The following is a 24587-nucleotide window of genomic DNA, read 5'->3' as shown; positions in this document are numbered from 1 at the left end:
TTTGTTTTTGTTTGAGAGATACATACACATCTGGTTTTCAGTAAATGAGAGACCTGCATTGACATGTAAGATAAAATTGATACCGATCAGTGTTCTATTGTTAACAGTATATTCTAAAGATTTGAAGAGTAAACAATGGACATTCCAGGAAGTAATGAAAAGCATTCTCACATCTATTTCCACACTGACGTGTCATTTCTTACATTTATTCTAAATATATCATAATTAGGTGTGCTCGTCATATCTTGATCTAGTGTGCAGAAGATTTAACTTCCTTATTCCATGTGAATAACATAGAGGAGCACATTGTTTTTTCGCTTGGATATAAGATTTGAACAATGCAATAGAGTTGCAGTTCCCAATTGCTAACAGAATATTATTCCACTATTTAACTGTTGATGAATAGAAGATGTTGACTACCTCAGTCTTGGACATGTTTGCCTAAAATTGTCAGAGTTTTTTAACTAACAACTTGTCCAGTTGCCTCCTGCAGGTGGAAGTAATTCCTGAGGAAAACCTGGTGCTAGGCCTATTTGAAATTTATAAATAATGTAAATTTACAGCTTCTCCTTCCCTCATAAAGTAAATCCTGTTTCGTAACACAACAAATGGGAAGATGCATATCGTGGAAGACTAGTAGCTAGCTATATGAGCTGCTACAAGCTGAAGTTTTTCTAATCTATTGGCTTGTTCAAACATCCATCCCATTCCTTGCATGCGTACTCAAGGTGGGGCCTCATTAATGCAGTATATATTTTCAATAGTGTTGATCTACTGAATAGGAGCTTTAATTTCCAAACTGCTCCAGTCATTTAGGATGTCTAATTGACAAAGTTTTCAGTATGATGATGCTAGCTTCCGTTAGATGTGAAGATTAAACCCGAATATTTATAAAAATGTGACTATTTTTCCACTGCAGCAATCAAACTTCAAATTAATATATTGTTGATCATTTTTCAAAGTGCATAATGACAGCTTTATTTTTTTCCAGACTGTAAGAAATTAACCAGAACTTTGTCCAATCCCTCAGGAATTCTAGATTTTCAGTCATGATTCTTTCCATTACTTGTTTGTCCTTTGATAATGTTCCCATAGAAGCCGAGTTATACAATGTAACTATACAATCAGCTATTATATTTGAACATATACAATAAAAGAAATAGGTCTAAAATGAATGATAAAAGTGGCACAGGAATGGGAGATGTGAAAGATGTGATGAGGGATGAAAGTGTAACTAGAAAGTGAAAGGATGTGGCGTAGGATGAAAGTGTAACTAGAGAGTGAGAAGATGTGACGAGGGATGAAAGTGTAACTAGAAAGTGAAAGGATGTGGCGTAGGATGAAAGTGTAACTAGAGAGTGAGAAGATGTGACGAGGGATGAAAGTGTAACTGGAAAGTGAGAAGATGTGATGAGGGATGAAAGTGTAACTGGAAAGCAAGAAAATGTGACGAGGTATGAAAGTGTAACTAGAAAGTGAGAAGATGTGATGAGGGATGAAAGTGTAACTGGAAAGGGAGAAAATGTGACGAGGGATGAAAGTGAAACTGGAAAGTGAGAAGACGTGACGAGGGATGAAAGTGTAACTGGAAAGTGAGAAGATGTGACGAGGGATGAAAGTGTAGCTGGAAAATGAGAAAATGTGACGAGGGATGAAAGTGTAACTAGAAAGTGAGAAAATGTGATGAGGGATGAAAGTGTAACTAGAATGTGAGAACATGTGATGAGGGATGAAAGTAGCACAGGAAAGTGAGAGGATGTGGCATGGGATGAAAGAGTAACTAGAAAGTGAGAAGATGTGACGAGGGATGAAAGTGTTACTGGAAAGTGAGAGGATGTGGCGTGGGATGAAAGTGTAACTAGAAAGTGAGAAGATGTGGCGCGGGATGAAAGTGTAACTAGAAAGTGAGAGGATGTGGCGCGGGATGAAAGTGTAACTAGAAAGTGAGAAGATGTGACGAGGGATGAAAGTGTAACTAGAAAGTGAGAAGATGTGATGAGGGATGACAGTGGCACAGGAAAGGGAGAAGATGTGACGGCAGATGAAGTGATATGTGAAAGGGAGGAGGGATGAAAGAAGCATAAGACAAGGAGAACATGTCTGGCATTTTGGAAGCATACCTGCTGTTCTCTTGTGGAACTGGTTAATCCATCATAGAGACGTTTCCGGACCCTCAGAAATGCCTCAAGAGCATATGACAAAGTCAGGAACAGAGTGCTGATGTAGAAACTCTGCAAACAAAGAAACATGTGTCACAAACACATGCAGTGCCATGGAGGAAAATCTGCACCATGTCTAGTCATATCACAGCCCATACTAAAACAAAAAACAAACTGTATAAATTACAGGGTTGTGGTTTTGTTCAGAAACTAAAATACATGATCATAATATGTTCAAAGTGACCCTAACTCTCAAGCACATCCAATGTAACATGGGCATGTTGTTGGAAAGCTGATGCTAGCAAATAGGGTTGTGCAATATTACCGGTAAACAGATGCTCTAGAATGTCAATAAGTTTTGAGCCTTGAGCATTTTTCATACCCTGGTGTCACAGCCTATGGTACGACATTGAACCTTGGGGTGTAGCTGATGTGATATATAAGTTTTGGTATTCTACTCTCAGAAGTTATTGAACAGCTCACATTGACAGAAAGAGACCCCCCTCACAGCAGTGAAAATGAATAAAATTGAGTATAGAGCAGTAATTAAGTTTTTAGTTCTTGAAGGAAACTCGGCGAAGAACATTGAAGAAAGGCTTTCAGCAGTTTATGGGAAGTCTTCCCCTTCATCTGCTACCATCAAATGATAGGTCAATGGTAGAGAGAGTCTTGAAGATGACCCCCGTCCAGGTCGCCCAACAACAAGCACTAGTCAGGAAAACATTGACAGAGTGCATAGACTTGTGCTGGAAAATCGTCGAATCACACTCCACGAGTTAGAGGAGACCACAGGCATTTCACACGGATCCATCAAGACAATTCTTCATGAACATCTCGTCATGTCTAAGGTGTGCGCAAGATGGGTGCCAAGAATGCTTACAGATGAAATGAAGCAAACAAGGATCACCATAAGCAACTCCATGCTAAACAGATACAATAAGAATCCAGAAGATTTTCACTTTAGGCTAGTAACCTGTGATGAAACCTGGATCCACCACAATGATCCTGAGAGCAAACAAGAATCCGTGGAATGGAAACATGTGACTTCTCCCAGGACCTAAAAGTTCAAATCCTCCAGATCAGTGAAGAAGGTAATGGCGACAGTCTTCTGGGATAGCAAAGGCGTCATCCACATAGATTACTTACCAAAAGGAAGAACAATGAATGGGGAATATTACGCTAACTTGTTGAGGCAAGTGCGACAGTCAATCAAAGAGAAGCACCGGAGCAAGATCAGACGTGGTATTCTTCTACATCAAGACAATGCTCCAGTACACACCTCTTGCGTTGCAGCCGCTGCTGTCCAGAATTGCGGGTACGAAATCTTGCCGCATCCCTCCTACTCTCCAGACTTGGCACCAAGTGATTACCATCTGTTCCCAAATCTCAAGAAACACTTGCTTGGTCATAGATTTCAGGATGATAATGAGCTTATTGCTGCTACTGAGGCTTGGTTTGAGGACCAAAATGGCGCCTTCTACAGAGATGGCATCAGTTCCTGGCAGAAAAGATGGAACAAGTGTCTTGACTCACAAGGGGACTATGCTGCAAAATAGATGTGGTTCATACCAATATTTTGTGTTTTTCTATGCAATGCTCAAAACTTATTGACATCCCCTCGTATTTGCCAATACAGAATTTCGATATGGTTAAGTTTCTGTAATATACAGCATCATCCAGAGTTAGCAATTATCTGCCCTTGACCTCTATAGCTCTAAAAATCCAAAACATACTTTTGTTTCTGTTGGTTTCATCTACCAATTCACAAGTGAAGTGTTTTTATAAGTGGATCAAAAGGGCTAAATATTCTACCAAATGCTTTAAGTTTTGTTGGTTTGAATGATTTCATTTGTGACATTTTGGGAGAATTAAGTGGCCTCAAATGTACCAGTCTTTTAAAAAACAAAGCAAGATTTATGGATGTCACTTCACTACAGCGAATAACACCACATTTCGGAGTTTATATTTGCTCCGTCATCAGGCCATGAAGGAACATGCATGCACCCTGAAACCTCAAATTATTCACCATAAAGATGACATCAGTATGTCTTCCCTTCCTTATGCATTCCCCTTCTAAATTCCCCTCAAAGATTTGACCAATCTTTTGGACTTCTAAGCTGAGACACCAGTTCTGAGTGACCATTTCACAATTCACATTAAAATCACGTCTCGCGTTAACATGTGTTGATTATGAACGGATCACTGACATACAGAATTAATAATGACATGCCACATTGAAGTGCATTCTGTTGAAGCAAACAGCACTAACCATCAAAATCATGTTATACTAGCTCTGGACAACACACACTAGGCCTGTAGTTCTGGATAACTACTAGGCCTGTAGTTCTGGACAACAAACACTAGGCCTGTAGCTCTGGACAACACACACTAGGCCTGTAGCTCTGGACAACACACGCTAGGCCTGTAGCTCTAGACAACAAACACTAGGCCTGTAGCTCTGGACAACAAACACTAGGCCTGTAGTTCTGGACAACAAACACTAGGCCTGTAGTTCTGGACAACAAACACTAGGCCTGTAGTTCTGGACAACACACACCAGGCCTGTAGTTCTGGACAACAAACACTAGGCCTGTAGTTCTGGACAACAAACACTAGGCCTGTAGTTCTGGACAACAAACACTAGGCCTGTAGCTCTGGACAACAAACACTAGGCCTGTAGTTCTGGACAACAAACACTAGGCCTGTAGTTCTGGACAACAAACACTAGGCCTGTAGTTCTGGACAACAAACACTAGGCCTGTAGTTCTGGACAACAAACACTAGGCCTGTAGGTCTGGACAACAAACACTAGGCCTGTAGCTCTGGACAACAAACACTAGGCCTGTAGCTCTGGACAACACACACTAGGCCTGTAGCTCTGGACAACACACACCAGGCCTGTAGCTCTGGACAACACACACTAGGCCTGTAGCTCTGGACAACACACACTAGGCCTGTAGCTCTGGACAACAAACACTAGGCCTGTAGGTCTGGACAACAAACACTAGGCCTGTAGCTCTGGACAACAAACACTAGGCCTGTAGCTCTGGACAACACACACTAGGCCTGTAGCTCTGGACAACACACACCAGGCCTGTAGCTCTGGACAACACACACTAGGCCTGTAGCTCTGGACAACACACACTAGGCCTGTAGCTCTGGACAACACACAACAGGCCTGTAGTTCTGGACAACACACAACAGGCCTGTAGCACTGGACAACACCACACCAGACTTGTAGCTCTGGACAACACACACCAGACCTGTAGCTCTGGACAACAGACACTTGGCCTGTAGCTCTGGACAACACACACCAGGCCTGTAGCTCTGGACAACACACATCAGACCTGTAGCTCTGGACAATACACACTAGGCCTGTAGCTCTGGACAACACACAACAGGCCTGTACCTCTGGACAACACACACTAGGCCTGTAGCTCTCGGCAACAGACACTAAGTCTGTACCTCTGGACAACACATACCATTTCTATAGCTCTAGACAACAGACAGTAAGTCTGCAGCTCTGGACAACACCACACCAGACCTGTAGCTCTGGACAACAACCATGTGACCTGTAGCTCTGGATAACAAACACATGACCTGTAGCTCTGGATAACAGACACCTGACCTGTAGATTTGGACAATAAACACATGACCTGAACCTCTGGACAACAAACACTAGTCCTGTAGCTCTGGACAACACACAGCAGCCCTGTAGTGCTGGACAACAGACAGTAAGTCTGTATCTCTGGATAACACACACGTGAGCTGTAGCTCTGGACAACAAACACGTGACCTGTAGCTCTGGACAACAAACACATTACCTGTAGCTCTAGGCAACAAACATGTGATCTGTAACTCTGGACAAGACACTAGGCCTATAGCTCTGGACAACACACACCAGGCCTGTAGCTCTGGACAACAGACACTAGGCCTGAAGCTCTGGACAACAGACACTAGGCCTGAAGCTCTGGACAACAGACACCAGGCGTGTAGCTCTGGACAACACATAACAGGCCTGTAGCTCAACCATCAGGTTGAAGTGGAGGTGAACATTTAAGAATTCAACCTATTTGCCCTCACCGTCATGACTGCAGTGACATAGTCACAAGGTCCACAACTACCAGGGTAGTTTGCGACACCAACCAGGAACATTATGGTGCTGGAGAAAAAGAACAGCGATGCCAGAAGATCTGCTATAGACAGCTGGAAGATGGGATATACCTGTGGAATAAACACAGACATGTAATGCATCTGTTATAGAAACAATGGCACTGTGTGACATAAAACTTAGAAAGTGTCATGAGAGGCACATAGGCCAAGTGGGGTGGGTTAGATCACTGATTTTGCGGCCCTGACCCTGTACGGGTTCGAATCCTGGATGAGTGTGATATATCTCACTATATACTAGGTCATCTCTTGTTTCCCCAGGATAACCACATTTGAGGTTTTTGTTTTGTTAGTAAGACCTCTTCCCAGGTTTTACTGTTTGTAATTATCTTTTCCTCTCTCTAAATGAACATCAACATTCAAATAATAGATGAGTGTTTGAAATCAATTAAAAAATATCGTTCAAGATTAAGCTTAAAGTGTAACAGTTTTCCCAAGCCAGATTGGGACTGCAACTCTCAGATTTGTCAGCAGATGCTCTTACACACAGCCACAGGGCCAACGGAATAAGGTGGGGTTGAATTACCTATTTATAGATGCTGTCCTTAAATTGATTTTACTTAAGCTTCAGTTATTGTTATGTAGCTTCATTAAATGATCACCTACATTGTAATTATCCATCACTGATGGTATATATGTTAGAGGAAAACACTTCTCCTTGATTTGGTACACAATGTAAAACCATAAGGGTTGGGAAATTGACACTGTCTACCAAACCTGAGGAGGCGTGTTTTCTCCTATAGGTAATTAATGCTACCTTCAAATACATCGTATGTTACAAAAGTAATCTTATTTGAGTTTATTTCCATTTTGCATACATGTTATAGAAATGACTCCGGTTTATCATCTTGTTTGTGTAATAGACTTGACAGGTGAAAGTTGAGATAAACATGATAAATGTACACTCACCTCTGAGAAACATATCTTTCTGTGAAACACTGTGCACAGGATAATTGAACCGGAACCAAGGATACTGGAGAGAAGACATATTGATGAAGGCTAGACCAGTTTTATTTCTTGTTTTGTGGATCTGCTGATCATATATTTTCAAGAATAAGAAAAAAATATATAAATAAATTTTGCCCACTCAAAATATAAATCTTTGATACAGGAGCGAGACTCTGACAAATCAAGTAAGTCCGTTGAACAGTAAACACTAAAACACTGGTATTCATTTTCAGAGACTTTACACTAAATTATCTAACAATATTTGTGTTAGACATCAGTGCTTCAAGTGCCTAAGGGGGTGTGAACTTGAAAAACAGTGCTTTTGAAAATCTTTTGTGTTTATTTGCTTATCTGATTCAAAATACTGTGATGCAATGATTACTTCCACCATGGTTGTCACAATCTAGCGAGCAATACCTTCTGTTCAGAGCCAAAAGTTGTCCAATCATTTAGTCTGTAACCAGGGTTATAAATGCAATAAAGAGCAAACGAGAAGACAATGTGTCAAGTAATCACACTTATCTTACCTCACACATATGTCGTTTTCTGATTGGCTAACTCAGTAACTGCTCTCTTATTATTTTCAATGTACCCTACTTACAAGTAGGGCTTTTCAATAAATGATAAGGATTTATGGAAAAACACATAAAACATAAGTACCTGAATACACTCAAGGGAAAAAAACTCTTTACCATTCAACCCATTGTCAAAGTCACAGCAAATTACTTGTTTTCTGTAAAATCATAACTTAACAGGTTTGGCTAACTGTATGAACCTCCTGCCATAACTTAACAGGTTTGGCTAACTGTATGAACCTTCTAGGGCAAAGCACTGGGAGCTGGAGGCTTTTCATGACCAAAATCAATTTAGTGCCTTTTAGGGTAAAATGTCCAAGTTTCAGGCTTTTTCAAGCTGGTGTAACCCCTGATAATGTTTATATACACTTAGTCCAGTCAAATGTCTCCAAAATGTGAATTTTAAAAAAGCACGAGGCATTTTTGAGTAAAAGCAAGCAAACCACATATTCTGGGGTATTTTTTCATGCATTCACATTTCTGAGAAATTTGACGAGTCCAATAATGATATTCAGTCATTTGCAGCAGTGGTTGCAGGACTCACCTGAGTGCTGATGTGATCACATTCACGATGGCCACAACTTTCATCTGCAACAACATATTACTTGTCATGACATTACATCTTTAAAGGTCACATCTTTCATCACTGACCACATGTAATTTGAACTTAACACCTATCTGGATGTACACCATAAACAAAATGCTTTGATTTATGGTTCGAGCACCTGCGTTCTGTCTGTCACATTATGTAATTACACCGACAGGCAGGTGTGATACCTGTACACATGACATATCTGATGGCTGCAAACAAACTGCAAACTGCATCCATTTTTCCCGGATGCCTGGATCACATGGAAACCAGTACAAACTCAGAGTATCAGTTTCAAATCCTGCTTTGTACTTGGACGAACTACAGCTTCCAGCCACGCAGTAGTTCAAAATCACAGTATTTGTTGATTGGATTGACCGCAAATGCAGAGCATGTACGTAATCTCAAAACCCAACATCTCTATCATGCCTATATACATTCCTTATGAATAACAACTTCTGGTGTTGTACATGATGCAACACTCATGCTTGACATCAGCATATGAATCCATAATAAAACATCGCATCATATACAATATAAATATAACTTTTATGATTAATTATAATTATCCTGACTCATGTTTTATTGCTTATCTCCCCTTCCTTCTGAACAGTTAGTGGAAACTTGAATCCCTCCAAATTCTCTTGAAGCAAATGCACAATCACTCACCCTGAGCCACCTCCCTTTTCCCGCCAAAATTGCCCTCGTGACTGCACATATGTCAAACTTCACTCTCTCCAATATATGGCTCCACACAAGCCTTGAGTGAGTAAGTGAGTGAGTGACTCGGTCGTTGAAATGCGCACCCCATCCTTGTGGAGACACATCTATGTAGAGATTAAGGTTGTAAACCTGCTTTCTCCAACAGGTTCAACCGCAAACATTCCATCCTACAGTCCTACATTACAGCAGGTAATGCTTTTGATGTTTTGGCAGGCTGAACTTCTGCGTATCGTTGAGATGTGTTATCAGGAACTGATCTTAACTGCCATCTTCCTCTGCACGTAAGATCCTGTATCAACATCAGTAAACCTAGACGACACAGTTACGCTCAGAGCTTTGATGGATTGCCGAGCACTTCTGGTATGGATGATTGTATGTTTCTCCCAATTGGATTCTTTGTAGTCAGAAATCTGATGCCCAGGAACTTCAAGTCTTGAGACAGTTTCAACTCTAAGTTCATATGATTCACCAACCAATGCAACTGGGTCAATAGGTAGATCATAAGTTTCAGCTGTTCTTAGAGTAGATCTGCTTCTTGATGTGCCTGTATATGATCCAGATGAAAGGCACTACATTGATCTAGTACTTGTACAGCTGCTTTCTGTAGTAACACAGCTTATATCAGCTTGCTTCTCTGCTAGTCTGTATTTGTGGGGATCTTGTAGCATAAAACATCTACAATGTAATCATTTTGTAATATTCACAAATTCTTCCAATACAGTGTCCCCGTAGGAGAACACCCATGGGATGGCCCTTGGTCGGAATACCTTCTGTTTGAGCAGAGTAATGGCCATAAGAGTTTGGAAACTTCTCTGTGGGCCACTTGTGATACACAAAATGGATTGCAGATGACAACAGTGAGATGATTACCAATACATGTAATACATAGTCTGATCAACTTAATTAACATCAAGTCCTTTGAGTCTTGAGACATTTCATGGGATAGCTGACGGACGTCACCATCAGAATAATGTAGGCGTGAAATACCAGCCGACCTCCTCTTCTGGATTCGTCTTAGGATACTTCAAGATGTTTAGAAGCACCTGAGTAATCACCCTGGATCTAGTTAACCCAAAGTAGGCCCTCTGGGTTTTTATGTCAAGCTGAGCTAACCTCGTATCTTTGACTCAGTAGCTTCATCATCATGACGCACATCGGAGGTCAGACAGAAAACTTCATCTACCTGCGGCATGTTCATAAAGTGTTTCATGTTGTGGTCTTGAATCTCCTTGCTCTAAGCACAGGGGTAGGTTGTCCCCGAGTCTTCAAAGCTTCCCAAAAGGTGTCTACAGACTGTCAGCTACGTTGGAGATCAGCTTTATAGGCAGCATGGTGACTGTCTCAAAGTCGTTGCCTTTCATGCGACATGTTTCAGCTGGGTCTTCATTGGGGATGATATCGGGAGGCCGTCAGCCACCCAAGACAAAACTTCAGCAGCAGGGTAGATATATGCCTCATCATCAAGTTGTTGTTCTTCAACAACATTAAACCTCTTGCTGATGTTGCAGTACAAGCTCGTTATCATGCAGACTACTGCAGAAAACTCAACCTCGCTATCTTCAACACTGCCTCAGCTAGACGTCTGCTAGATATCGAATTTCTTTTCCATAGCATGATACATCTGACGGGTGATCACGTCTATAAAGTTGCCAGCACAGTAGGCTTTAGTGCTGATATGAAACTGCTTCTGAGTGACGGCTGTCATCGTCTCATCAACGGATATCCAAGACAACGTGGTGGTTTCAAACGCTAGCAGGTTCTCCATAGACATCTGCTTCTGCTGGATCAACATTTCCTCTGGTTAACTGTCCCTCAAAGGGAGCAGTGATCCCGATGAAGGCAGTAGACATCTGCCTCTGCTGGGTCAACATTACCTCTGGTTAACTATGCCTCAAAGGGAGCAGTGATCCTGATGAAGGCAGTAGACATTTGCATCTGCTGGATCAAAGAAGCCCCTGGTTGACTGTCCCTCAAAGAGAACAGTGATCCCTGAGAAGATTGTAGAGATGACATCGCCTCTCAACTGCATTGCTGTCGGAGCAGCACCAGACAATATCAGCGACGACTCCATGAGGACCTGCAGTTCTAGCAACTAGTTCTACCACATTAGTTGCTATATCAGGCGATGACACGACTCTCGGAGAAATCTGTGAACAGATATGACTCACCGAATTTGTAGATTTCAACAACTGCAACGATGTAGATGAATGCCTGGATAATGATGACTTTTAGTACACAATGTCGGCCAGGTTTTAGTATACTTCAATGGGATCTTGACAGGAGAGGACTCCCTGTTAGCTGAGGCATGGCCTGTTACCTCTGTGACCACAGAGACACAAGATACAGTGACCATGAGTCAGCAACTGCCTCATGATGACACCCAGGCTCTCTGAACCTCACAACGGGTTGTGTAAATTTAGTTTCAAATTTTCCAATCACATGTGGAAAATTTCACAAGTCAAAACATCATGTTATGAATCACTAAAACAGGTGAACACCATGTCAGAGAAAGCATATAGAATGATAATAACATAACTACAACAACATCACTGTTTCAATTATGCTGAATAAAAGATTAATAGAGGCATTCAAAGCAGAATTTGGGCTAAGTATCCGAAAATAAACTAAAGTTTAGCAGGGAAAGGAAACAAGAAACATCGCCTAACCATCTGCACAGGCGATTAAGGAGAGTGAGTGATTGAGCGAGTCTAATTTTATGCTGCCCACAGCAATATTCCAGCTAAATGGTGGTAGTCGGTAAATGATCGACTCTGGACCAGACAATCCAGTGATCAACAGCATCAGCATCAATCTGCGCAAAAGGGAACCGATGACATGTGTCAAACAAGTCAGACAAGCATAGTTGCCTTTTATGGCAAGCATGGATTGCTGAAGACCTATTCTACCCTGGACCTTCACGGGTCGATTAAGGAGAGAGTGAGGTCTGACATGTGCAGTCACATGGGCACTTTTGAGGTTAAAAAGGGAGGTGGGTCATGGTGAGTGATTGTAGATTCGCTTTTAGGGAATTTGAAGGGATTCAAGTTTCCACTGACCGTTCAGAAGGAAGGGGAGATAAGCAACGAAACATGAGTCAGGATAAGGAAAAATGAAGTTGAATGTTACATTCTTAATCTTACTACTCGCCCTACTTCTAAAATGCAAATCAAGCTGATCATGTCTATGCACATAGAATGAGCCCTCAGAGTATTCGCAAGTGCAACAGTTCAGACTGGGTTCAGTATCCCGGGTGTTTCGTTTTGAGGGAGTACAAAATATTACACTTTTGATTTGCAGTTGTAAGCTTATAATCTTGTTTATGTTTTTTTTTCACAATCAGCAATGTATATCATGTCACGAATAAGTGATAACTGTGTTTGAATTATGTTTGTTTCCTTGGTTGCCTGTGACCTTTAACACTTTCTAGCAATTTCAACATTTAACATTTTCTGCAACCTGAGATAGTACAGTGTGACAGTACAGTGTGGTATGTTGTGGAATGTTGTCAGAGTGCTGTATTATTGCTGCAGATGTTGTACAAATTACAATTCCTGTTTTGTCTAACTGACTGACATTTTAGAAGTTGAGTGAGTGAGTGAGTTTAGTTTTACGCCGCACTCAGCAATATTCCAGCTATATGGCGGCGGTCTGTAAATAATCGAGTCTGGACCAGACAATCCAGTGATCAACAACATGAGCATCAATCCGCGCATTTGGGAACCGATGACATGTGCCAACCAAGTCAGCGAGTCTGACCACCCGATCCCGTTAGTCGCTTTTTATGGCAAGCATGGTTGCTGAAGGCCTATTCTACCCCGGGACCTTCACAGGGTTTTAGAAGTTGACAAATAATAAGAACGATATTATGCTTTATGAATAACAGTTTCTTTATAATGGTACAATACAATAGGGCAGTATAGATTTTTCTAATGTCAGGCAAGAGCCTGACAACAATTCCGAAACACTGCATCACAAGGTATCATCAAATAATTTCTGCTTAGTGTTGCTCAATTTCTGTTGTGTACTGTGCAAATTTTCTTGAGTGTTGTACAACATCTGTTGAGTGTTGCACAATTTCCATTGAAAGTTGTTTAATTTCTTATTAGTGTTGCACGATTTCTCTTGAGTGTTGTATGATTTTGGTTAAGTGTTTCACAATTTCTAACTGTTGTACAATTTCTGTTAAGTGTTGTACTATTTCTCTTGAATGTTGAACAATTTCTGCTTAGTGTTGTACAGTTTGTTGAGTTTTGCAAAACTTCTGTTGATTGTTGTGCACTTCCTGTTAAGTGTTGTGCAATTTCTGCACAGTGAGTGTTGCACAATCTCTGCTTAGTGTTGTACAACTTTTGTTTACTGTTGTACAATTTCTGTTGTACAACTTCTGCTGAGTGTTGTACAATTCCTGTTCAGGGTTGTACTGAGTAATACAACACTCAACTAAAATAATCTTATTTGTGTGCTTTATCAGCAGTGTGTTGGTATGGGGTGCCTAGTCACATATTGCTGAGTCAGCACTTTCATGCTGGTTTATAACAGTTTTTTCTAGTGCTTTGTAGGATTTAAACTTGCCTGACAAAACTAGGTCACCCCTGATTGGCCTTCACCTACTGGATTATCCTATGACAGGGACACAGTGTTATAGTCTCTGACATCGTCTTATAGCCCATACATCAGTGCTGGCACTGCAACCCTTCATCTTGATGCTCAGACCTCCCGGTACCCCTTCACTTGCAACCTTATTATAAACTTTACAGATTCCAAATCTCAGAACAACATACCAACATTGGTGCACATGCTTCAAGAATATACCTGACTAGAAAACACTACAGTTAATTGAGCTGGGACTTTGCCTCGTGCTTGCTGCACAGCCATCAGATTCTCCTGTTCACGTCATTTCCACCTGAGTGATCTGCATCTCTAACCCTGCTGTACTACTCCCCCCATCCTCCTCCGTCCCTCCCCACAGCTCACCTCACACAAGACCCACTTTATGACTTCATCCCCTGTGAAGCTGTTACATCACGACACAATCTACATCCATTGGAGGTTAAAAAACACAGCCACATGATAGTTATTTTGTATGCACTCATAAACCCTTCTTCTAAATTTATGTTGAAGCTAATTTTCACATATTTTACTTAGAGAGTCAAGAGAACCCTGTACTTAGACACCACAGTGACACTTCTGCCAGTGTCACACAAATACAAGGTGTGGAGCTGGTTACTGGTGCTGGTAGCCAGGTGTTAGACAAGCAGACTTGGTTAACTTCATACCACAACATATGCCAGCCTGCCAGTCAATGAATAAATTACTAAACTTTCTTCAACAACATCAGATCACACCAACAAGAGATAGTGGCAGTTTGGTCGGTCTGGTACTGGCAGTAATGAGACAAGTTTACCAATAGTTCATGTCATACACTACAGTGACCATCCTTGGAACACCTACTCCTTGTGTGTTCAGTATAGGTCCGTTAGGAAGGCTTCATGGGGTCTCGTGTGTGTGGTTGTGTGTTGAGTGGGGGAGAGAGGGGAGTAGTAAAATAAATAGGGGAGGGAAGAATGATGTCACATATACCCGAGATTCTACCACAATCCTGTATATCTGGGTGCTGCTGTACAAAGCCACCTCAACGTTAGGATGATTGTATCTCCAATAATACCTTGACACAGACTTATGACTGCCATAGTTTGTTTTGCACACCAGTACCAACACCTGATATGGCCAGCTTGTATGCGAGCGAGAGACTACATTACAGTATAAAGCATCAGTCTACACAAATGGGATACAATGGCATGAGTAATGAATTAATGAAATAGTGTAATATAGTGTACTTTCATGTTGTCAGGTAATAATCATTAAATTACTGATAACAGGAATGTTGAATATCAATGAACATATCAATGAGACAATATATATTTTTCTCTGTCCATCCTATACTTGATTAGGTTACGGGAAGCACATGTCTACCTCATGTAAACCCTGGCTAGCCTTCAGACACGACAGCTGAAGGATGCCCCACTCAGACAGAGCATTCTGACTCAGCCAAACAGTCCTTACATCATCCATCCAGTATTAAGGCCTGAACTATTACTGGTAACAATCGTTTCAGGTCATTTGGTACATAGCATCTGAGGATGAGACCATGACCGTTCTCCGGCAGACATTCTGTCCACCAGACAATGGATAGAGCCAGGGAATCTGTCTATACAGTATACAATAACAGGAAGAAAGGAGTCACCACTACTCTCTCACATATGCAGTGAACCAAAAATTACATATTCAGTGACACAGTTATCTGAAAAATCTTTCATATTAATCAATGATTTCAGATATAGAATGGTAACTGTGGAAACACTACAAACAAAAGAAAAAGTCAATCAAGAGAACTGAGATTTGTAAGTTGCCATGGTTACATATCAAAAGGATTCAACGTTTCATAATACAGACTGCTATTTCAAAACCTTTATGTAACTCACATTACCTGTTGGTGCACAGTGGATTGTTCTCCTGATACAATAAAATACCACCATACACTTGATACCATCACATATCACTATTACAGTATATCAGGCATATGTGAATTATCATGCATATGTGATGTTGAATGCCACTAAATCTGATACTGTAATGTATACAGTATTACTGGATTATGTCACGTCTAACCATGTACACAGCTACATGTCTCACACAGACCACATCTATCAGAACATTCAACATCCCGCGACACACTGATGTGTTTTCTGATAACATCTGTCACACAAACAGTCATAACACAATGAACAACATCAATACAAGTGAAACCAATATATGTGCTGCACACAATGACTACACAAAGCTTCACATATAATGACATTTCAGCAGAGTTGACAAAAGAAACGTAAAAACCTGTGTGAGAGCCACAGCATACTATAGAGAGAACAGAATCATCATGCTGTCTGTCATTCCATCAGCATTCAACCTCCATGAACAAATTTATATGTAATCCTGTTGATATGTTTCAAACTACCATAGCAAGAGAATTAAAAAAAAATAAAAAATGACAGAAAACCAGCTGTTTGCTTGCCTTAAGGTGATCTTGTGCTCTGAAACATATCATGTACTCACTAACAATGGACAGTCTTAATATTTTGACAACGTAAGATGTTACAAATATTCTGAACAGTCTTCATGGTGTTACCAGGTCGATAAATCGCTGCAGACCACTAACTTTGACAATCATCTTGCATTACATAATAGTTAATGTTTGTTTCTGCCAATTTTTGTTTGAAAATGAAAACTGTACCCATGCAATTTCGTGTCATATACCAATAATCTTCATGAACAATTCCTGTACAAACAACTATGGCCATAAGGAAGTGCAAGTGGTGATGCTTTCTCAAGACAGTCATTATTATTGTGTCAACACTGATTGATTCCTAAGTTTTTACATCGTAAATTATAAATGAAGTTTCCCAACCTTTTCTGAAGATTTACAGATGGTGTTGAGAGACATCAATCACTGTAGAAAATACTGTATAAATAAATCATCCGCTACACCGCGACACCTGACAACTAAAACTTTACAAACACGACTAATCTCAGACAGGAGTATACTTGATTGAAAGTAAGAGAGTTTGCTTCACTAGAAGACAGAAGACATCAGGAAATGACAATTCCACAATATCCACACAGCAGGACAGTCCCAAAATTAATCACAATGAAACCATGTGTGTTTGGTTAAAACAGCTTCAGGGGAGAATCACTGAACACTTATCAGCAAAGCATCAGGCTATTGCTGCAATATTGCTAAAAGCAGCGTAAAACTAAACCAAACCGCTCAATGAATCAAATTTCGTCAAACAGTCCCATATTAGGAATTTCCCAGTTCTGTAAATGTCATCAAGTTTGTTTGTTGTTTAGTGTTAAACTCAGGAATATTCCAGCTATATGGGGGGTTAGTCTGTAAAGTGAGACAATCATGTGATCAGTATCATGAAGATCAATCTTTGCCACTGGGATATGACGACATTGGCCATCAAAGTCAGCATAGCAGAAGACCAATTCTAACACAGATCTTCAATGAAGGTCAGTGTTTGACCTTATAGTGGTGGACTTATGTCACTGACTAAATTGAGCAAAAGAGGTTTTCTGCCTGAATTGTCCGACAAAGACACTTCGAAAACTGAGTCAGTAAAATGTATGACAGTAGACCCACCACTGGAGGACCAGTTTACGATGCTTTTCATGACATTCCAACACTATCACAGCGTGGAACACCACAAATGGGCTTCACACATTGTAGTCATGTCGGCAGTTGAACACAGGCCTTTAGCCTGCTGCTGCCACCAAACCACCATGTTGTATTGGTTATCAGCAGTGGCTGAAATACCTGTCTGCCCAACTGCCAGGGACAGGTTATTTTCAACACAGACTGCCACATTCTCATATTCACCTGTCTAATGGTCAGGTTACAACTTACACATGTATATGAAGATATTCATCATATTTCAGTAAAATAAAACATCATTCATTCATGCACAAACCTGAAGTAAGCAGTTAATAGTTTCCTTGCACTGGTATTACTTTTTTATTTATTTTACAAGTCTTAATTTGATTGTAGTAAATAAATTAGTATTTTCTTGAGCGTAGGTTGGTATGATGAAGGTGGGCAAGTTTTACATCTAGCCAGCCCTCAAGGTCTGGTCTTTTGGAGTTTCATACCCTGAATATCAGAAACAACTAACAGAGCGTGTGTGAGTTTTGTTTTACGCCATACTCAGCAATATTCCTGCTATATGGGTCTGTAAATAATTGAGTCTGAACTGGACAACCCAGTGATCAATAGCATGAGCACTGATCTTCACAATTGGTACACAAGACATAGGAAGCAACACTATAAACTAATCCAGCTAAGAGAAAATTTCTGGAATGTTTTAAGACTACATAAATGGTCTATCATCTCAAGAACAGCACTTGTGTGAATATCGTACTTTTACCATGGGCATGGACTCTTAGACTTGTTTCTGAAGCTTGATCAAGCAAACATGAGACGATAGGCTGTTTTGCGTACATGTTACGGACTGTTGATTCAGTTGAGATTCATATTGATGTTATAATGTAATCACGGTAACTGCCACTGACATTCGTGGTGCCACTCAGCAGTGTCATGTACTGTTAATATCACTTGTGACACTTGTTTTATCGATATTTTCAACCTATTGTTATTAACAATTGTTGCATGTTTAACATTTCATAATTGTTTGGTCGGTTAGTTTTGTTGGTCATCAACATGTCACATGAGACTGTGTAAAGGCTTCACACAACACATTTTCCTAAAAACTACACTTTGTTTTTTGTTTGTTGCTTAACAGCACAAAATATTAAACAAGTGTAGGCTTTACTTATTTTCTGATAGTCACAAACTTGAAGATAAAAATGAAAAACACATAAAACCACAATGTTGTGAGCATTCATTTGTAAACAACTAATAAAGGTTTGTGGAATGCACATACTTCGTCTACAGTTACACAAAAGAAACAATAAATTATTACAAATGAAACTTTGGTTAAATTAATTACAAAAGGAAAGGTCCATCACAAAACCAACATCATACATCAGTAAAAGGAATACTTCAGTATTCACTTCCTAGAATTTCAAACAACAATGAACCAACATGTTTACTTTCAACAAAGATGAAAGATGGTGACCATTGTACCTATCTTGTGAAATTTCCTGAAGTGCATAAAATCAACATTTTATACGTATTACGGTACAAGGTCCAAACATGTTTTCATTGACTTATGTGTAGCCAGGTTTTCCATAGGTATCTATCCCCGATAGCTATACTTATGCTGTCTCTACTGTTTCTGTTACTTCTATCAAAATAATGACACTGCACATATTGTTGAATGAGGGACACTGAATAATTTCAATTTCAACAGACAATCTATAAAAAGGTTTATATGACAAGCACCCCTTTGTGGTTTAATAAAGCACCTGATCCTGCTCACTTGGTACCTGGAAGACTAATCCTGTTATCTCCATTGTTGGTGTTCATAAAGCATAAGTTGACACATTTTCCTAACACAGCAATCCAACCAATGGGCGGGCAGAAAAAGCTCTGTAATATGATAAACAAACAGACGGGAAGATCTGGATACTGTGCAGCACATCAGCCTCTGCAACCTCACTAAACCCCAGCAAATATTCCTGAGTTTTTGCTAAGGGGACCATGCCCCTTTAGTTTTTGTCATATGTTTTAGTTCTTCGAACTTATCATAAGACATTTGTAATTAAGAATGTCTAAGGGTACTGAATGCTGCAAAAAATACCGGAAAGTTTTAAATTCTGCAAAGCTGATATGTTGAATTTGCTTGCCCCATACATTTGTATGCATTTCCGACCTATTCTGTAAGAGCCATGATTTCTTTTGGTGTTGATCATCACTACACAAGACACACTTTCTTGAGTGCTGGTATGACTAATATTAACATTTGCTGTCAGAACATTAAATCCTTACAACTGTCATGTTGCAGATGTCAGTCATCTTTACCGTGATAATCTTGTAAGGTAATTACTCTAATTTACCTTCAGTCCTGTCTACGAATACAGGTAACATTAGCTACTCAGTCACATGTAGATAAGCCTTCCTTAGGTCACTGGGACACATTTGACATTTGTGTTCTGTATGTAAATCACCTTTACTGGATGCACAAGAGATCACAGATACAGGGACACTAAAGAACAGTGCACACAGTACACTGAAGTCAATCTTTAAATACTTTGTACTCTTCATAGACTGACCCTCTTCCAAGTCAAGCAATATTATTATCAAAAGTTAGTCATTACTGTAGCCTTTTAACTTGTTTGTTTTTCTGTGTTATTAGTTCTCTTTGAACACGGAAACATATTTGCTCCAATAAATCTCATTTTCATTACTGAAACATTCCAAAAAATGGTTGTTAAATCAAAAATTCTGTTTGATCCCATGCACATATCTTTTTGCACAGATATGAACGGTATGGTATCTTATTTGCATTTTTATACATTCAGTGTGATGAACCCAAAGTGCATGTGCTCAAAACTGGAGGCAGGAGTGAGTATTGCATATTGCTAATGAAGAACATTATCTGATACTGAACATAGAAATTTGGCATGTGCGCACATGTCAACATGTCAGCTCATTACTGGAATAAGAATAGAACTGGTTACCAGCCTGTTATTATCTACATTTAGAAACATCCATCATTACAACTTTAAAGTTACATGTGTATATAGGGAAATTATGGGAGGGTATCAATGTAAAGTTTTCAGCCAAAACCCACAACAAATGTTTCTAAAACATTTAAAGAGAATACAGTGTTATTGACCGCTACTAGAATGAGAATAGAACTGGTTACCAGCCTGTTATTATCTACATTTAGAAACATCCATCATTACAACTTTAAAGTTACATGTGTATATAGGGAAATTATGGGAGGGTATCAATGTAAAGTTTTCAGCCAAAACCCACAACAAATGTTTCTAAAACATTTAAAGAGAATACAGTGTTATTGACCGCTACTAGAATGAGAATAGAACTGGTTACCAGCCTGTTATTATCTACATTTAGAAACATCCATCATTACAACTTTAAAGTTACATGTGTATATAGGGAAATTATGGGAGGGTATCAATGTAAAGTTTTCAGCCAAAACCCACAACAAATGTTTCTAAAACATTTAAAGAGAATACAGTGTTATTGACCGCTACTAGAATGAGAATAGAACTGGTTACCAGCCTGTTATTATCTACATTTAGAAACATCCATCATTACAACTTTAAAGTTACATGTGTATATAGGGAAATTATGGGAGGGTATCAATGTAAAGTTTTCAGCCAAAACCCACAACAAATGTTTCTAAAACATTTAAAGAGAATACAGTGTTATTGACCGCTACTAGAATGAGAATAGAACTGGTTACCAGCCTGTTATTATCTACATTTAGAAACATCCATCATTACAACTTTAAAGTTACATGTGTATATAGGGAAATTATGGGAGGGTATCAATGTAAAGTTTTCAGCCAAAACCCACAACAAATGTTTCTAAAACATTTAAAGAGAATACAGTGTTATTGACCGCTACTAGAATGAGAATAGAACTGGTTACCAGCCTGTTATTATCTACATTTAGAAACATCCATCATTACAACTTTAAAGTTACATGTGTATATAGGGAAATTATGGGAGGGTATCAATGTAAAGTTTTCAGCCAAAACCCACAACAAATGTTTCTAAAACATTTAAAGAGAATACAGTGTTATTGACTGCTACTAGAATGAGAATAGAACTGGTTACCAGCCTGTTATTATCTACATTTAGAAACATCCATCATTACAACTTTAAAGTTACATGTGTATATAGGGAAATTATGGGAGGGTATCAATGTAAAGTTTTCAGCCAAAACCCACAACAAATGTTTCTAAAACATTTAAAGAGAATACAGTGTTATTGACCGCTACTAGAATGAGAATAGAACTGGTTACCAGCCTGTTATTATCTACATTTAGAAACATCCATCATTACAACTTTAAAGTTACATGTGTATATAGGGAAATTATGGGAGGGTATCAATGTAAAGTTTTCAGCCAAAACCAACAAGAAATGTTTCTAAAACATTTAAAGATAATACAGTGTTATTGACTGCTACTAGAATGAGAATAGGATTTAGGATGTCTATGTATGAAGATGGTATTCTCAGCTGCTATGCAGGGACATGTCTTGACTGCTCTGAGCTACCATAACCCATGCATTAACTCAGAACTAAACTGATGATTATGAGGGGAAAACGATGCTAGAATGGAAAGTTGTACCAACAACTGGATCGTAAAACAGTAGAAGAGATCTGAGTAATATCATTGATAATAAACTGTCATGGAAATCAAATGCACATTGTGTACATAGGAATGTACATAGTACATAAATCCTTTTATCACTTAATGTAGACACTAATACCTTAAAATTATTCTACCAGACATTCACTAACAGTATTTTAATGTTCTGCTTTCATGCCGGATATAGCAATCTTCCTCTTACACAGAAAAACAAACTTGACAAAATTGCAAACATATCCAACAAAATTTGCCACTTAAATTTTGAACATCTACTTTTGTTGTATTTTGAACATCAACTTTTGCAGTATGAGCCAAAAGTTAAGAATGAAGTTCTGGTCATTCAATGATCAATCAGATCCATCACGCTTTATAAATGAACGTTATGAACTTCTGCCTTCTGGTCGCCCTTTCATGTATTACAAAACTAATACAACTTCAAAATCATTTGTTCGATTCAGCATGAACCTTCTAAATCTTCCTCCAAAATCTTCACAGTGAAATCTATGATGAGGCATATGAACTTTGATTATATAGACTACCTATGATTGAACATCACATTCTGATTAAAGGGACACTGATGCGGAGCATTTTCCGTGGACTGGTGTAAACTTTTGTTATTGTTTTTCTCCCGTGAGTACCCGGATGATATCCCAGAATTCGTGACTGGTTCGTGACCTCTGCTGCGCAGTCCGTAAGCGCAATTGATAGTTTAATTATAGACAGATCAACTGAGGTGAAGTCAATTGTACTTCATTACAAATGTATTATGAAAACAAATGAAACACTTAGAAGGTTAATCATCTGCCAGTGGTAGAAATGGTAAAAAACTATTAGGACGGAAAAATAACGAAGCCAATGTACGTCTCTATATTTTGTCTCATAACCCTAATTAGTTTATTGTCATATTTGTATGATTCTGAAAATTAATAAAAGAACACACGATTTGCTTATACTCATAGTAAATTTCTAACATAACAGCAACATTTATACATTGTATAGATTGCCAATGTGGATCCTATTTCACACACATACGCGATCTAGTGTGTGTTTTCTGTCATATAGATTCTGCTGAATGCTACAACAAATAAATTAAAACAAAATGCAAATAATGAACGTAAAACAGACTAATTTTACAGCAACAGTGTCAGGCTACTACCTTGTTCAGGAATGTATCCATCAATATCCACGTAAAAGAAATCGTATTCCATTCATCTGCAGCTGGTAAATAATCCTGCTCTGTGTCGCGTGTCTTACAACTGTCTCATTTGCGAAAAAGTAACACATCGTTTCACGTCTTTCGTTGGTGAACTAGATAAACCTCTCATTGGTCTCCCAAGATAGCACACCTGGCAACTAATTGTATGATGTCCACTATTCTAAGTAATTTAGTTGACCAATATTGAGCAATCAATCAATCAACGCAAGGGTGGTTAATTCTTTGAAGGGAGGATGTTGTTTTTGCACTCACACTTTACGACAGGGTGTAGTCATCTACACACACTGCCCTTTGACAAATCCGCTAGAAGAACAAAAGTAATTAATCAATCAGTGTGTTATCGGATAATCCTTTGATCGATGTTTCTTTTTGTAACTCAGGTGATAAACCCTCTTGCATCACTTACATGCACATATTACATAACATACAATACATTTGCCATTACAGACCTTAATTTATAATGTTGAGTATTTACTCCAGACAGGAGAAATGCCAAATGGGAACCTTTGTTGAGTAACCGAAGTGGTGTTGCTACTAATTATACCTGTTATAAATTCATGAATTGACCATCAAGAGAATGATGACAAATAACACGTGTAGGTTTACACCATCAAACGCGAGTTACAGCAAGGAAGATGTAATCTCTGTGTCGCATGCAGCCTGAAAACACTTATGGGCCGAAACTGTTTTGAGGATACCAACGGAATTTCGTTACATAAGGAATACACACAGGCATTTGCTGTGTACTTTGGTAAATAAGTGAAATAAGTTTTTTTGTACGTAAGACAATTTTCAGATTTCTCTACCAAAGCCAAGGTCATCGTTTTTTTGTTTACGAATTCAAATAAATCAACTGTGTGTTTTATTATCATAAATAATAAACCATTGTAGCTACCATAGCTACCAAAATTTACGTATGCTATTTGCTATCACAGCTCAACCAACACTCAAAACTACCTAAATATACAGCTTTGCAATCTTCCGTACTGAAACAAATGGCTTGCTACGTGCCTGTAGACATCATATTTTCATGTAACATGATTAAATATCGAGGTTAAAAACACAGAAATAGGATCAAATTGGATCAGTAAGTATACCATCCAAGCATCCGAAAAGAACTACACTGCTGGGATATATGGTTACGATCAGACAGGGAATACCATGGATATTTTTAAACAAATGGCATGTGATGGGCATCCGGCCTCCTGACTGTTTAAGTGAAGAAATTTTGCTAATATGGACAGGAGCCCAGTTCCTTAGTCCGTCACGGTCGAAGGAGTGGGCACTGACCAATTTGCGGTCTGCTTTCGTAATTAGACCGTTGGCGAGAAGCATTATTCGCTCCGC

At 39.2% G+C, this 24587-nt stretch overlaps 1 protein-coding gene across 2 annotated transcripts in view; it reads right to left on the bottom strand.

Moving 5' to 3' along the window:
* Positions 1 to 24587, bottom strand: part of LOC137297126 (transmembrane protein 116-like) — a 75047-nt gene that overhangs the window by 49656 nt on the left and 804 nt on the right. For both annotated transcript variants that reach the window (XR_010957688.1, XM_067829122.1), the window contains exons 2-5: positions 8397 to 8440; positions 7239 to 7302; positions 6243 to 6383; positions 2121 to 2231 (exon numbers count right to left, since the gene is read on the bottom strand). Coding sequence is in view for 1 of the 2 variants with exons in the window: in XM_067829122.1 (XP_067685223.1) it covers positions 2121 to 2231; positions 6243 to 6383; positions 7239 to 7302; positions 8397 to 8440 (360 nt within the window). In the remaining variant the exon portion in view is untranslated. The remainder of the gene's footprint in view (positions 1 to 2120; positions 2232 to 6242; positions 6384 to 7238; positions 7303 to 8396; positions 8441 to 24587) is intronic.

Source organism: Haliotis asinina, chromosome 9 (genome assembly GCF_037392515.1).
Source record: "Haliotis asinina isolate JCU_RB_2024 chromosome 9, JCU_Hal_asi_v2, whole genome shotgun sequence".
NCBI lineage: Eukaryota > Metazoa > Mollusca > Gastropoda > Lepetellida > Haliotidae > Haliotis > Haliotis asinina.
Note: the sequence above shows the minus strand (reverse complement) of the source record. Positions and strands in the feature narration are given on the sequence as shown.